The following is a 17464-nucleotide window of genomic DNA, read 5'->3' as shown; positions in this document are numbered from 1 at the left end:
CGTTTTGCAAGCAAATAAACACAATTATAACCATCGTGTCGGCCGCTGGTCCTGCAGATAACTGTAACAGGACGCATCTCAGCGCGATACTGGAGACGCTCGCTGCAGAAAAGGGAAGCTCTCGACAAGCAAACAGGAAGTCAGAACTGGCTGGGCGAGTATCGCACACACACCTCTCCCTGCTGTGTGTGTGTGTGTGTGTGTGTGTCTGAACCTCTTACTTAGTGTCAGCCCTTTCATCAGTGCCCAACACGAGGGAAATATCTCTGTCAGTCGAGTATGCATACATGTCACCAAACTGCGAGCACGGCAACATCTGCTGCACTCATCACTTGATGTAGTATCAGCACATGCAGCATGACACTCTCTTCCTTTTCTGACAAACACAAGCCCACCTCTGATACGAGCTATCTGCAAGCGCTGTCAGGCAGCTGCTTGTTGCTTTGGCGGCTTTTGTGGTTTTTGCATCAGTTTGATAACTAGTGACGCTGCAAGTAGCAGCTGCCTGACTGAGCCTGGCACTTGGCTTGTGCAGCGTGAATGTTACCCGAGCTGCCCTGGGACGGAGCGCTGCCTGCGGAGCCCTGTTTGCTTCGTGTCAAATCCCATCCCAAGCTTCCCTCTTTTGACTCGCCTGCTCTGCGTCCCTGTATTCAATCTTCCTAGTCTCACTGAGGCTGCGACACACTGACAAGTAATCACATTGTTATTATTTTGCTGAATGCTGTAATTGTGATATAAATTGGAATACCGTATCAAGGCGACGGTTCATGCTTTCCAGCAAAGAACCAACATTTTTAATGGAAAAAAAAGATGTTTTTGTTTAACAGTTTTTCTCTTTTTTTCCCAATGTGCAATTTAATTTCGAGGCCAGAATTTGGCCTCAGCACAAAAATATTTAGGAGTCCATTTTGGGCAGCCACCGCTCTGATAAAATAAATAAAAACAGCCTTACTCAATCTGGAAATTTTAATTCATTTTTGATTTGTTTTGTTGTTTTTTTGTTTCTCAACTGATTGTGCAGCCCTAGGTCTCAATGAAAAAAAAAGTGGAACCAAACTTCCCACAGTCTCCGAGGGATAAAAGCCCATCTGTCCAAAGTTTACTCAAAGATGAGAGGAGAAAGGTAACTTATACGAGCCTCTGCATACGTACAAATCCAGCCGGGCTGAAACCGAGCCAACCCTCCGAGCTGGGCTGCCTGATATAATGCAGGGCACTGGGCTGCAGGTACATGCAAAGCAGATGCCAGAACCCCCAGGGGGGAAAGCCCTGGAATTTACAGGAGAGGTGAGGCTAAGAGTCTGCAGCGAGGAGGACAGAGGTATGCGGGAGATTAAAAGGTGCCCCTACTGCGTTTGTAGGGGAATCTACGAGCGCCGGGGAGGAGGCGGGGGGCTTTTGTTGGCTAATTGTGCCCACGGGCTCTCTTGGCACCCGTCCTCCCTGGATCTGTGGTCGTTGAGAGAGCCTAGGCGGAGAGGGAATTCCTCCTGATGCTCTCCTCCGTGCCTTTCTGTTTTGCTAGCACACCCTTAAAACAGCAGGCAAGCATTAGGGCTTGATTTATCTCTGTTTTCTTTTCTTGTTTTTTTTTTTTTTTCCAGCAAATTTCAGAGCACATCAATCGCCGTATTACAGACGCAGAGTAATTAGCAATTTGTGTTTTTGCATGTCCCACGGCGACACACATGCACGTTTTTCCTAAGAGGGGTCAGACTGTTGGTGCATGCTGGAGCAAAGGTCAGGAGGCGGGGCTTCAGTGACCTAGGGTGCCGTCATACGCACACAGTTTGTCTTCCTATAGCAGAAACAGTTGGTGTGTTGCTTTTTTTTTTGCATTTGGTGCATTTAGATTCACACCAAATTACAACCAATCACATGTGAGCCAAGGCTTGTAGCCCAGGTTACATGGACTCATTAGTGGCACATTATTTTGAAAATCTGTCACGTGAGGTTAAATTAGACGTTGACGGGATATAAATAAGTAAGGATAATGGTCTTGTCTGCACTCTCTGTCATAATACACCTTCTCGGGTGTGCATATAATTATGAGCACTTAAAGAAATTGCTGAATATGAGCATCAGACAGGACTACGGTTTGACCTCATTTCGTTTTGTTATGCTAGACTTTACAACCACAAAGAGCTGCTGGCTGTCAGATATGAACACAAACACTTTTTTTTTTTTTTTTTTTTTTTTTTATTCCTGTAGCGGGTTCAGATTATCTTCTTCTCACTCCTGAGTCGAATGCACTGCAGGTTATGCGTAGAAGAAGAGCCAAACCAAAACCTGTGTTTTCAGGCGGCGCTGGGCGCGGTCATTTGGTGCCCACCTTTTTGAAATGCTGTTCTTCTTTTCTCGCTCGGACAAAGTGAAGGAGAAAACGCTCAAACAAATCATTCCTAAAACATGCCTTTTCTGTGAATGTGTGCCCAAGGACAATTCAACAGGGATGGAGACACTCAGGGATTAAACCGTCACTCTAAAGTTCTCATGACTGGAAGGTCTTTTTAATGACTAGGACACAGTCACCATGTCCAGCCACCATATTCCTGCACAGATGAGACATGTCTGAGGGTATATTTACCGCTGGATACACAGTGGAATAACGTCACATAAGCCCATTCGGTGGACACTTTTATCCAAAATGCCTTTTAACACCGAGCCCTAGCAGCGCCGGTGCCGTACTGTACCTGCCGAGCGACAGAGGGCCGCCACATAATTGAGGTTTCGGCTCGAGTCACGTGACGACGCCAAAAATCGATTTTGAATCAAGCGAGTGAGAGGCTTGTTTACTTCATACAGCTGTGAGTCACAATCCTCCGAGGAGCCACGGTGCAATCCATTGTAAATTGGAAATTAATTACAAATATTCGGGGGAAACATGATGTGGCTTGATTCTCAAATTCATCATAACCCCGAAAGGTCAGAGAATTATTTTCATCCCCGGCTCCACAAAGGCAAGTCTTTGCCGGTCTCTCATCACATTTACAGGCTCTCACTTTGGACGCCGGAGCCATTAGAAACTGGAGCAGTCAACAAAAGCCCTCTTATTATTTCATCACTTCTTCTTCTGCATATTCTGTATTTTTTTTTTCCCTCATTTGTGCTAAAGCTACAAATCAAGATGTAAGATGTAGGGCCTATGCAGTAGCACATTAATTTTAGAAGCTAGCAGAGTCCACAAAAGCTCTTCTGGTTTCCTCCCTTGTGCTGAGCATTTTGTTATTATGCTGGAAAAAAAAAAAAAAAAAACTACAGAGGCTCCTGGTTTTGAATCAAGCACATCATTTTAATCAGTCAGAGAAACCGGAGTAGTCGGCACCACTCCTTAGCATTCACGCCATGCATTTATCAACACTCCGAATTAAACTGAAAGGACACTGACACTATCCGGCTGATTAAGCAATCCATACAACAAACTTGAACGACAAACAAAAATAGTCTCCTTACGCATTCAAAAACCTATTGTGAACACCAAACTGCTAATTATGATGCTTTTCAGTAGACGTCTTGTCAAATTACAGTAGCAGGAAAAAAAAAAAACGCTTTTTTTTTTGTTTGTTTTGTTTGTTTGAATTGTATGTGACGTGCTGTTGTCCTCGTGCCACTGTGACACTGAGCAGGCTGGCGACGCGGCCTCACAATAATGTCCAAAATTACAGTATGTATTTAACTTGGCCAGTAAAGTGATTATGATTCTAACACAGATTCAATTAAACAACTGTGTGCTGACTGTACTCCAGCCTGCCAACCTAGATAACACTGCATTTGTTATTTGGTGAATGCTTTTATCCAAAGAGCCTTACAGGACCATTAGTCACATTGGCAGAAAAAAAATAAAATAAAAAATAATAATCTTCTTCTGTCCTTCAGTTTCCTTGAAATGGATTGGTCGTGTCGCCTGCTGTTTGCAGCGAGCTCAGCCCCGCGGTTTCGACGGGGAATGCTTACATAGCTAACAAGAAAAATTTAGGGAATCTCGGGCACAAACAATGAGGCTCCCACAATGTGACAAGTGACTGGTGAAAACATAATTAAACCACAAAATGTCAAAATTTCACAATGATACTAAAGAGATGTGTGTGCCTGCCGCTTCGGGATATGATTTGTTAACAGCAGCTTCCACCGCTGATTGTGTCTTACCTCGAGACCCGCTTCCATTTTTAGACATTTTAATGATGTTTAAACTGTTCAAGTCAGTGTCAGCTGTCCAGTAATCACACAGCCGTCCAGCTCCTGCAACACAGGGGATCTGGCTGAGCCGCTGCCTTAAATAAACACATCAAAGACTAAAATGTGCATTTTCTTTAAACTAGCGGAGAGGCTGCTGGCTCTGCCGCCGACAGCTGGGTAGGCGTCTGACGCTGATGATGTCACGGCACGGCTCTGACCGTGAAGCTGGCCACGGCCGAGCTGTCTGGCAGGCAGGCAGGTGCTGGCCGGCCTGATGCTGGACAGGAGCGTGTGTGTGTGTGTGTGTACTCTGGCACAAGCTGTTGGTGTGAGTGTGTGTGTGTGTTTGGGTGCATTTGCGGTCATATATGCACGCATGAATGTTTGCATGTGAGTCTGTGTATCTACAGGTGTCTGCATGCAAATGTGTGTTATAGTACACTGATAGTAATGTATATGTGCTTGGTGTTTCTGCATGAGTGTGTGTGTGTGTGTGTGTGTGTGTGTGTGAGACATGACAGAAAGCATAAGAGCCACTTCAGGCTAAGGTGCAGCACAGCACCCTGGTTAAAAGGACACAGCCACGGGCGAACCTGACCAAACCAATTAAAGCCAGGACAGCCTTGCACATCATGTCAGGCCTGCTAATTTATTTGAGTTGCAGTTTTTTTTTTGTTTTTTTTTTTGGGACAAATATAGGGAATATTTACCACAGCGACTGAGAGATCACCGGGGCACTGACCCTCACAACTGGCTGCTCATTGTTTTGGCAGCGCAGGGATTCACGCACCGTCTTGCACTAAATTCAATCTGAACAACCGCCGCAATCACCGAAAGAATTTGCATCGGTGTAAAAATTCAGCATCGCAGTATTTGTGTGTTTTTTCCACTCTTTTTTTTTTCTTTTTCTTTCTCTCCCCCAGATTGCCCTCTCTCTCTCTCTCTCTCTCTCTCTCTCTCTCTCTGCCGCCCAACATCAGGTGGTCTGTGGACTGAAAAGCTCTGCGGTAATCCCCTGGTCCTTTCACCTGAGAGGGATTGATAGTTATAGTGAGCTGGCTACTGTGAGTCTGTTGATGAGTCCAGCTCCAGGGTTTGGTCTGCGGCGCCGTTTGTGGAGGCGTCGTGACTGAGTTTGGCGCAGGAACACACTCCAGTTCGAACCCCCCCCACCACCACCACCACCACACACACACCATCCCCCATTTCATTTTTTTTCTTTGTCACTTTCCTTCTTTGTCTTTCTTTCTATTATTATTCCCCCCTCTCCTTTCTGTTTCCCCCCCTTTCTCTCGTTTCTTTTCTTTTCTTTGTCTCTCCCTGTCTTTCCTCTCCTGCTTCACTTAACTCCTCATCCATCTGCATCTCGTCTCCCCTTCCTCCCTCTCTGTCGCTCACAAACATGCAATCACACACAGGTTCAGGCTTATGCTCAGGTGCTGCAGCAGGGGACACTCAGCCCTGCTCAGACAGCCATGGTTTAGGGGAGGTGTGTGTGCGTGCGCGAGTGTGTGTGTGAGCGAGCGAGCACGGCAGTGAACGAGCCGGCGAGCGAGTGACTGAGGGTGCAGTTCCTCTACACACACACACCAACAAAAACCGCCCGCTCTGTGCTGCAGAAACTGGCTGCTCCAATTTTCATAGAAGGAAAAAAGAGCCACTGCTGGGGGATTCCTGCTAATTGCTTGCACATTCCCCTCTTCCTCTGGCTCGATTAAAGCCAGGCCACCATCTCCCTTTCAAGTCTGCTGTTCTCCACAGTGGGCTGAACACAGCCCACAGTCCTCTACTGTACTTTGCTCCAGCCTGCCATCCGACAATATATCTCGCTGCTTTTAATTTGTGTCGTCTCCCACAGAACTACACAGGCCGAGTTTCAGCTAAACATCAGTGCCAGGCAGCGGGAGAGAAAATGTCGGCGTAAAGTGATCGGTCTAGTCCACCGGTCATGTCTCTCTCTCTGTCCTTTCCGCGCCGCATGTAAGGGCCATTTTGTGCCCGTCGCATGTGTGTCGCCATGCATGTGGCTGCATCGCATCCAAGTTACTCTCCCTGCACTGCAGCTGGTAACTACTGTAATTCTCAATGTGAAAGCAACCTTTTACTGTATCATACACCCGCCCGCCCGCCTGCCTGCCATTCTATACAGCACAACGTACACATTTTGATTATTATTAGGACCTTACAAGTGCTGTGTCCAGATTTTTTTTTTTGTTTTTTTTGTGGCCCCAGTGGGAATCAAACCCTTATCGCAGCGTCGGTGCCTTGCTCTACCTGTTGGTGCTGTCTCTTTGCTCAGCTTCCCACTGCACTACACCGGCAGAATTTCAATTAAACAACCTTGGAACCTCACTGTACTCCAGCTTACCGCCCTGTGTTTCGCTGGTTATCGCGTTGCCTAATCCCCCACGCAAACACAAGAACAGTGGAGTGTGTGTATGTATAGCTGTCCGTCTATTGCATATCTCACAGTTTCCCTTTACATTGCAGGTGTGGTCCTTTTGTCCCTTTGTGCCATGTGTGTGTGAGTGCACCGTGTGTGTGTGTGTGTGTGACTGTGCAAGCTGCTGTTGCATCTCTGCACCGCTGCCACCAAATCAAAATGCCTGCATATTTATCCCACACCACCCTACACACATCAACGAATTACACCGATTACGATGCACGGTTTGTGCCGGATTCTGAACGCGGAGTCGAAAGGAGCAACTTAAGAGCGCACGCTGGCGTGAAAGGGCACAGGGGGCACAAGGACAAAAGGACGTCCGTCAGTGCAAAGGGGGACAATCCAAGTGACATGTTGTGGGTCTGCGCATGTAAATTTAGTATTCATTAGTTGTGTGTGTAAAAAGCAGCTTGGCATAAACAACCTCAGTGTGAGTAAGAAAGAGAAAACAGGAGTCGGTGCATAACACGATGCGACATGTTTTTGTGGGAGTCCAGCACGCAGCTTGTTTGGAGGGTCGTACATGACAGGGCGGGCGTGTGCATGTGTGTGTGTGCACGTGGGAGCATTATGTGTGCAGTTGCGGGAGTACAATAAAGCGAGCGTATATTTTGTGTGAGTATTCCAGGTCTACATGTTGCCTCTTTTTTTTTATCTCATTGATATTTCTGTTCAGGCACGTGGAGCGGGCCGCCTTGCAATCGAAGGTTGGGAATTCATCGACACGGGCATCCTTGGACATCTTGGAATAATTACAATGTTGGGGAGGAGGTGGATTGGAGGGAAGGGAAGGGAAGGGAAGAGGAGGGGAGTACCGCAGAGCCGAGCCTCACGTCCACAACCCTGTTATGTTCTGTTTGTTGGTTTTGAATTAAATTCTCTGCAAAGGAGAAAGTAGCCCGCACGGTACAAATTGTTCTGTCTTGGCCGCGTTGCACAGCCTTGGTCGACCACACAAGAGCAAGATTCAACAGGAACTGAGACAAACGCCTTGCTGGTCTACGGCACTGCTTCCTGTGCTGTAACCTGTGGACTGAGCTTTAATCTTCAGTGAGCGCTAGAAGGCTGGTGGCGAACTGAAGCCTAATTACAGAAGTCCTGTCATAACCAAAGACAGGGAGGGGACTTTCGAATACTGTGTGTGTTTGTGTGTGTGTGAGACTATAAATTGACCGAGATCTTTATTTTCTTCAGTTTTCTTCTGCATTTCCTTAATGTGTCTGAGTGTGACTGCGCAAACGCTCTCTCACCTCCAGCGAGGAGATGACGGGCAGCTGACAATCAGCCGTCCATCGTGTTGCAGGGAGTCAACTTACTGGAGATCAACCCTCCTGTTATGTTCACATTTTTGAACATCGTTTATGTTTGGGGTCAATTTGACCTCAGCAGTTTAAACTTCCACAAAATTATTATAACTAAAATTGTTATCAAAGTTTATGTGTCAAATACTTTATGTTTCTTTGTTGATTACCTAAATAGCCCTTTAAATAAAACATAACCCCCCCCCCCCCAACTTTTGATTGATTGATTGATTGAAACCTTTATTTATTCTCGGAAGACAGTTGAGGTTTCCCTCTTTTACAATGCCGCCGAGATACATCCAGTATTCCTATTATGCGACAATGGAAAAATATTCAAATCACCATAAAATCTCACTGATTGATCTAAAATTGGAAAGAAATATGAATTTTTGGTGTTTTAATGGCTTTATATTATTTCTAAGTACAGATTTTTGTTGTTTATAACCAATGCGTTACAAAGTGTGTACAGGACATTGAAAACACATCATCATGTGAATTTCATCATCACCCGGTAGTGCCCATTACATTAGGAACACTCATTAAATATGAAGCAAAAAAAATGATGTTAATCATTTATTTAGAGACGTTAAACATTGGCTGGGGTCAAACTGACTCTGAACATAATAGGAGGGTTAAGAGACCACACCACAGCACCAGTAAAACCAGTTGCCCATCTGCCCCCCCCCCTTTCACCTGGTCAAAACGTTCTTCAAAACACGCCTCTCGTAAATCCGACCACGTCAGCTGCTGCTAAAACGAGCTCACATGGGAAATCCAGTTGAAGGGAAACAACCCCTTTTTATGGTGCGTCCAATTATGTACACAAAAAAGGAAACTGTCTTGACGGCATTGATGTCTGTGAGACTTTCTCCTCTAATAATCGGGGTTAAAAATATGAGAGTAACTGGATTAGGGTGATTACTGGTTGTTCCTGTGGGCCACGGCACACCAGCGTTTAAACCCTTCTTCATCGGATGGCATCGCTTCGCCCGCCTCCTCACAAAAGTAGACGCTATTTATACGTTCACATCTGGGGGTCCGTTAAACAATGGGGATGTGCCGAGTTCAAATTTGTTTTTCTAATAAGAGGGCTATTTTCGTATGCGGCACCAACAGGGGCAGTGTGCTAACATCATGGGAGAGGGCGTTTATCCACAAAAAAAAAAACAAAACAAAAAAAAACACTAGGCTTCAGTTTTATATATTCGTTTTTTCGTGAAACGCCACAATACACAAGAGATGTTGCCATTTCAATAATAACTGTGACCAATCGTATTTCTTCATTATGCTTCAGCTTTGGGTTGTAGCAACTGTGTGCATCTGTAAATGACTTTTCTATTCATTTTGTCTTGGACTTGACTTGAGCGTGATCAAGGATCGTGGATCTTGCCTTTGCTTTTTTTCCTCCCGAGTGAGACTATATAAAAAAAAATTGGGTAATGGCACTGTCATTTAATTGATACCACCAGGAGAAACTTGTGTTGCTCTACATCTCTGCTCTTTGAGGAACTCCTTATGAATAACTTCCACATTTATGAAGACATAATGCCTGTTTTGGTCTTGGTCTTGAACAGGACTCAGTCTGAGCCTGGTCTTGATTTAAATCGGACTCAAATCTGATCTTCAATTAAAATTCGACTTGGCTAAGACAGTCTTGACTGCAGCCCTATTTGAGCTACAGTCACCAACAAAAGCTGCACCAACAAAATCACCACTGCCATTAACCCTCTGAACCCCAAGCAGTTTTTGGGTGTTTTCTGCTCCCCTCACATTTTGGCTCACTGTGGGCTTGTTTTTCTGCTGCACCTCTATGGAAACAGCACAGCTGTGGCTATCACCTGAAGCCATTCAAAAATGTCTTTCACACAGTATGAAAGAGTTATAGTGCCATAAATAATAAAAAAAAATAAAAAAGGCAAACTGATTTTTTTTTGGATAATTTATTTTACAAAAATCGAGAAACATTGGAATAAATGTACAGAACATTTTTTCAGGTGCCCACAAGTGTCACTGATCCAGGAAAAAAAAGTAGGGCTTCACATGATTTATTTCCTGAAATATTAACATTTTTCCAACCTGTTAGGCATTTTTACTGCCTTGCGCCCTTCCATGTTACTACTGCTGCCTACACACTGAAATTCAGTGAATTTTTGTCACGCGACTGTTGGGCTCACCTGAATCAATCAAGATGTCTCAGATCCGCTGAAGACCGAAGAATTTTCTGTTTTTTGAAGGATCTGGATTGAGTAAACGACTATTTTTTGGCGAATTGTTGAATGAAACATGTATAATAAAATGATTCAAATGAAAAATCACTTTTTTAGGCTTAGTTTCGTCCTTTTTTCTAGCGCTAAACAGAAGTCGGACATTTTGCATTCAGGGACCGTCGGAAAATTCAAATTCTGACGAAAAAATAGGTTTTTAAAGCTTCCAGCTATGATAAACTATTGAATTTTGGCGATTTTTAAAAAAAATACATGTCTTTCTATCCCGCCGGCGGGTTTGGAGTTCAGGGGGTTAAAGTAAATCTTTCTGTAATATTTTCTATTATCTGTTACTTCCAAAAGATTTTAGGGGAAGTAATCATGTTTTGTTTTGTTTTTAAACATTACACTGATAGCAGTGAACACAGGGCAGCGTTTTTCCTCTCAAAGTAAATATCTTTGTATTCGTTCACTCTTTAAAGTAATAACCATCGCAGCTCTGACTTAAGTATTTCACATAACATCAGTTGTTGTTGCACTTCGCTGATCCCAAGGTGAGAGCTGCTTACACAGACGGAACAGACACACACACACACACACACACACACACACACATCAGTGACACCGAGAAACGCACTGTAAATAATCATTAGCGCCGACTCTGAGCCACAGTGTTAACAGGCCCCTGCACCAGTGTCACCGAGACACACTGGAGTTCATTTGCTGAACTTGGCCATTTGAGAGATTTGGATTATGATATGGCTCATTACATCACTGCCCGAATCTCATTCCCTCACAGATTAAACCGTCTGTCCCCCGTGACTGGAAATGCTGCATCCATCATCACATGGACGCTATAAGATCAGTACAATGGACGGAAATGTTTTCTAAAGCCCGCTCCTCTGAATGCTGTGCTTTTTATTTCTCTTTCAAAATGTACAACTGTCCCTGGTACATGTGCATGTGCATGTGTGTGTGTGTGTGTGTGTGTGTGTAATTGCAGCTGTGGCTGTGCAAGCAAACGAGTGCGTATGCATGTGTGTGTGTGTGTGTGCAGGAGAAGGAAAATGAGAAAAACAAGACAGAGAGAGATTGACAAAGACAGATATAAAGACAGATAGCAGGAGGGAAAGTGTGTGTGTGTGTGTGTGTGTGTGTAAGAGAGAGAGAGGCAGGGAGAGAGAGATCTAATTGTAATGCATGTGTGGTCCTCACTTTGTGTGCCACAAACTGTGCATGATGAGTGTCTGTGTTGACACATCTACATAATTGTTTCGCGTATGTAAACCAACACAAATTACATGGTAATAAAATTAATTGTGTATACTGCTATGTGCTGTGTATGGACAATGCCCCTGACATGGTGAATCTGAGTCTATGTGCGCATGAGTGTGTGTACTGTATGTGTGTGTGTGCATACACCTCCATGTGTGTGTGTCTGCGGGGCGTACACACGCGTGCATGCGTTTGTCTGGCATTCCAGCGCCTGTGTGTGTGTGCATTTGCATGTGTGTTGATAAGTGTGTGTGCATGTATGTGGTACTGTATAATAATTTGTGAGTGTGTGTGTGTGTGAGTGTGTGTGCGTGTGTGTTTCTCCTCTGCCCAGATGGCTGTGCTCAGAGGCTAGAGCTTCTGAGATCTGTTGCCAGCGGTGAATACTGATCAGACATCACTGTCACATCTAGCTTCAGCACACACACACGCGCACACACACACACAGGAACACGTCATCCATCTTCACTCACACACACCTCCACTTCCACATGGTCGAACTACTAATTCACACAGCCACCATGTGTCCTCCATGCTGATATTCTCCGTCGTCTGCGGCCGGCCGCCGCGGCTCCGGCCCCGGCCGCCGCGGCTGCTGTCACACCTGAGGATCGACACCCGGCGTCTGGCACTCGGCCACATTTCATTTTCATCTATTGATAAAGATATTTATCCATGACTGTCAGACGGCCAACATCTGAACCGGCGTTAAAGCCTGGATTTAGGGCTATTACATGTTCACTAATCCATTGTTTTTCACAGAAGCACATGTTCCTGTCTGGGATGTCTTGAACAACACTTAAAATAAATATTAATTTGGAGTAAACAAGCATTATCACCATTATATAGTATGATAATTGGGATTTTTTTTTTTTTTGTTAAATTATGAATAATTGTCTCATTTAACCTTATATCATTAAGAGTGAATTAAGGAAAACAGATGAAGAGAGACGTCACTGATTTGCATCACAGGTAAACCATTCTGCAGGTATGAGCCCACGCTGCATGTCTGTAAGCAGCCTTTTTGTTTTTTCTTGTTGTTGTTGTTGTTGTTCCGTGGCATTCAGAGCCACAAACAAAACAAATCAATCGCGCTGAACCTCGATGATGTTTGACGATGTCGTCTAATTTTGTGATTGTAACCTCGGGCGATGCACGGCCCTGCAGAGAGTGGATCCCAGATCTCCTGATCGGCTCCCACAGATCAGCGGCTAAAGCCTCTTTCAGCTGTCAGCAGACACCCACGGTACGAGGCAGGGTCAGGAGGATTTCGTTCAATATGTCGCAATAATGGGGTTGATAATCGGCATAAATAATCAAAATAATTGCACAACAGCACAATGGCGGTTTCCAAGCCGAGCAGGCGGACAGCTGTGGTAAACAGTCCTCTGTCGCGGGGTGCGCTGTACTTTAAGAGTGAGAAATGCGGTGGGCAGGAAAAACAAGAGTGAGTTCTCAACGCCAGAAATCTCAGCACCTGGCAAAAGTAATTGTTGAGTCATTGGTAGAGATCAATAACTCCATCGATACCCTGCAGATAAATCATGGCCGTTTGGTGCGACGGGGGCCGTACAAATCGCACCTTTAAACCCAAGGTGAGGTGGTATGACTTAACATATCATTTCCTCGTGATAATCACATTTTACCGGATCAGGCGTTTCTCCTGCTGGCACGAAACCTTTCAGATATCCGACCAAACCTTTTCCTTCCAACAACACCGAACCTTCCTGCTACCGGGATAAATTCGGCCCCCTCTCTGCCTCTAATCAGCTCCTAAGCAAATTAATGCAAATGACTCTTCAGAGGACAAGCCACAGCAATGTCCATCACGCCCCGACACACACTCAGCAGTGTAGTTAGTGTGCACAGCGCATGACGGTCGCACACACACACACACACGCTCTCTCACCAGAGCACGGATCAACTCCGACAAACATACACACATAAATGCACGCGCGCAGACACACACACACACAAACATTCACAGACATATTACCGTGCTCACACATTATCCCACACACTGCCCTCATCACACACACACACACACACACACGGAGGCTTGTGGAGACCGAACACACACACATTCTCACAGATACATATTGTTCCCGCACTCGCACATTATCCCACACAATGTCCTGATCACACACACGCGCGCGCGCACGCACGCACATGCAGTATCCCGCTCTGCCTTCCCAGACAAAATGAAAGTGAGGAGGCAGCCGCATCACACCTCCAAATGGGCTCTGGGATCTCAAGAGGACTTTCTGTGAGGGGAGAACTCGTTGCTCTCCCGTGGCTGTCACCAACACTAATCTGTCTCTCTTTCCCTCTCTCTCATACACACACACACACATATACACATATACACACACAAAACCCCACAATGACTGTTTTTCACACACAGGGGTCTGAATCTGACACATATACACACACAGATATTGATATGTGAACGCGCAGATATCTTTTTCCATCTCAGTGTCTCTCACTCTCTCTCTCTCACACACACACACACACACACACACACACAGAGGCATGTGCACATGCACACACAGTATGTGTTTCTCTCTTATGCTGTCTCGATCCGCCTGTGCCGAACACGCATGCACATGCACGAGCATAAGCCCCGTCAGTGCCACAGATGAGAAAGTGCATTTTTGAAACGGGGATTTCTCTGAATTCCAGCTCTCCCTGCTCGACAGGTATTCTGTCTTTCTCTGGGTGGATCTGCGACGTGGGAGCCTCTTTATGTCGCATTCCACACATAAACAAGCAGAAAATAAAAAAATGAGAGCCTTACGCACTCACTCACTCACACACACACACACACATGCACAGAAACATCTGCATTTTTGGTTAAAGAAGCGCTGCTGCTACAACCCCACCACCCCTGGAAAAAAACAAAAAAAAAAAACCCAAAAACATAATCAAAAACAGGATTACTGTCAAAAACAAATCATTGCCACATCCCCAAGTACACAGAGAGAAAGAGAGCATAGACCCAAAAAAAAAAAAAAAAAAAAAAAAACCCACAACATGAATATACAGCAGAACACATGCACGCACACACACATACGCACACACACACATCTGCCCTCCCCAGAGTGGAAGTGGAGGTGAGCTGCACATGTTTTGCAGAGGGGTTCTCAGGTTTCACTAGGTAGGGAACCCCAAGGTTTCCTCAGCGAGCGCCGCGTCGTGCTCAGCTGAGGAGCAGCTGCGAGAGCGTCCATCCACTTACCCGAAGGCACGAAATGAAGAACTTTGTTTGTCTCCATAGTTGAGCGAGTGGTGGCGAACGCACACTTCCTCTCTCCAACCGCCTCCCCCCAAGTCAACCCATCATGGTTGTGTTATCCTGTGCTGATGAGTGTGAGATCACCTCTGCTCCCTTTGCTCTGCTCTGTTTCTGACTGCCTCTCAGACACATGCAGTGACTCAGCCCCACTTTGCCTTCCTACTCACAGCCTCACCACTGGGTCCTAGTGCCTCTCCTTTACCCCTCCCCTCTCTCCCAGCCCTCTGCTAATCAGCCTATGACAGACCAACATGCAGCGAGGCAAACCTCATGTGCCGACACACCTCCCTGCCGTGGCTTACCTAGCCGAATATGGCGGGTCTAAATCACGCAGCGAGTCGTCTCGCTCTCAGACAAAGAAACCCGGCTGGTTACCTGCATCGTGCCGCACCGCGTGTCTCGTGCCGATTAAACCACACAGTTTCGGCATGAATGTGGGGAAACCCTCTCACCGTGACCACATCTGCACACATCTGCTGCGGTGGCCTCATTCTAGCTCCTGTTACACCAAATTCACATTGTGACAAAGCGGGACCGGGGTTCAGCCTGACCACGGTGGTGTTGTTTTCACTCCTTATCGCCGTAGACACAACTTGGCTCCGTGTCAGATCATTACACAGACTGGGAAAGTAAATTTGCAGCTTTGCGAGTCTGTCCTGCGGTGACACACAATAACAGCAATTTTATTACCATGTACGGCTCAGAAAATGGGAGAATAAAAGGTTAATATTGCAAAAAAAAAAAAAACAAAGTACAAAAAACAAAACTGGCTTGCATGCGAATGCAAAAGCATTAGTGGACACAAACAGAATTTTCATGATTTGAAGTGTTCCATGTCACAAAGGGATAACAAAATGATTATAATATTGGTGCTAAATCCAGAACACGGCTTAATCTTTAATCTGTACCACTGTGAGAACATGTTCAGCTGTTTTAGCTGCTGTCTGAGGACAATACTGATTGCAGTGTTATCAAATTTTGTCGGTACAACTGGGAGCTTTCAATTCGTAAGTCCATAAGGGGATCCCAGATCTCGTGACCTGCTCCCTCGGTGCCAAGTCCTCATTCAGCTGTCACCAGGTTCCAGCGAAAATGACATGACACATGAACAAGACAATGATAATAAAAAATACATTCTGTACTAAAGAGACGCTCTGAATGGTCATGCATAGTGTCTGCGCTGTGCTGCACTTGGTTTGAGAAAATGCAGCGAGCAGTAAAAAAACAGAGTGAGTTTCCAACGCCAGAAATCTCAGCACCTGGCCAAAGTAATTGTTGAGTCATTGGTAGAGATCAATAACTCCATCAATACCCTGCAGATGTATTATAGCCATTTTGTGCTGTGGGGCAGAGAAAACTCCAACTTTAAACCCAAACTTACGTGACATGATTTATTGATCAGAATAATTATTATGAAATGGAAGAACATCCACATCCTCGGAGGATTTTACTTGATTTTATGTTTCTACTCCGAGCACCGAACCCCTCTGCTGCTCTGAAACTGCCCTCTCTCTGCCTCCATTCATCTCCTCAGCAAAGTAATGGAAAACCACTCTGGTTGGATCTGCTTTCTTTAGACTGAGCCGTGGTTTTTGGGTTACTGGGTTTTCGACTTTACTATGTAGCATTCTGGAGTAAGTGCATGTTATTGTTAATGGCAAATCAAGGCAAAACTCAGAATTAAGTAAAGGCTAACATCCTCCAGAGCAGCAGCTCGGTTGATCAACACACACACGGGGCGAATTCACCAAGAATGGATTGCGGCCGCCGACAGCACCATGAACAGGGGCGGTTGGCCCACAGTGGGCGACAGTGCATCGCCCTCCTAAAGCCGAACGAAAAAAAGAGAGAAAAAAGAGTTTATTTTGCCGGTCTAGGTCTTAATATTATTGTCCAATCAGCAGCCCGAATATCGCTGTGACATCAGCAGCCTGAATGTCACTTTCCAACCAGCAGCCCCGCCCCTTTGGGGCGATCTCAGTCAGATTGAAAATCACTCTAGGCACTCTCATAGACTTACATGTTGAGATTTTTTTTCCCACATTTTGGACCCTACAGTTCATTTCTATGGGCCCTGGGAGGGCTCGCCCCAAAGTGATTTCGTCATACGCGCTGATGCGTGCGCGGACGATACTGCAGCAACTCCATCATTTCATTCTGCTCACAGTGATTTCATGGCATTTCAATGTATCTGTACTGTGGAAGTGTTTTTATTGTGGAACCAAATGTATTGTATTTGAGTCATTTAACTTGATATAACTATACAAAAATACTACCGTGTGTACAATTCATGTCTTCTGTTGCCATCTAGGAACGGAATCGCGGACGGAATCGTGGAATTAGCCAAATAAAACGAAAATATTTTTACAACGCAGAATATCGCGGAATTTGACATAATTTGAATGAAATGCTGTTTTTGTGTGGAATATGAATGTATGTATAAGGCCAATTATAACAGTATGTCTGCCAAAGGCAAAGAAGATTTCCAGACTACAGCAGCACACTGACATAGATTGTGTAACAAAGCGAAGAGTTGCCACTCCGCTCTATTTTCACTGGCTAATAGCAGCACACTGGCTTAGCTTGTCTATTCAGAGAAGCGGTATCACTTTGGCTTATTTTGCAATCTGTGTTATCACATGCATTCCACTGCTCATTCATTGGTAGCTGAATTGTTAGGTCTGTTTGATAAGTAATTTACATTTTTAAAATCATAATAAATTTGTCATCCTTGATATCATCAAGTACAGCAAGAATTGTTTTACCT

The 17464-nt window shown here is 45.1% G+C and overlaps 1 protein-coding gene across 2 annotated transcripts in view; it reads right to left on the bottom strand.

Annotated features, from left to right (window-relative positions):
- Positions 1-17464, bottom strand: part of slc4a11 (solute carrier family 4 member 11) — a 107099-nt gene that overhangs the window by 67728 nt on the left and 21907 nt on the right. Inside the window, exon 1 of one of the 2 annotated variants that reach the window (XM_030044554.1) lies at positions 14641-14801. The exons of the other annotated variant lie outside the window; for it this stretch is intronic. Within the exon in view, the coding sequence (XP_029900414.1) occupies positions 14641-14677 (37 nt within the window). The 5' untranslated portion in view covers positions 14678-14801. Of the gene's footprint in view, positions 1-14640; positions 14802-17464 lie in introns of those variants that run through there. 2 annotated transcript variants of the gene reach the window in all.

The sequence above is a fragment of the Myripristis murdjan genome, chromosome 22 (assembly GCF_902150065.1).
Source record: "Myripristis murdjan chromosome 22, fMyrMur1.1, whole genome shotgun sequence".
In the NCBI taxonomy this organism is placed as follows: domain Eukaryota; kingdom Metazoa; phylum Chordata; class Actinopteri; order Holocentriformes; family Holocentridae; genus Myripristis; species Myripristis murdjan.
The sequence above is the reverse complement of the archived record's forward strand: the minus strand, read 5'-3'. Positions and strand labels throughout refer to the sequence as shown.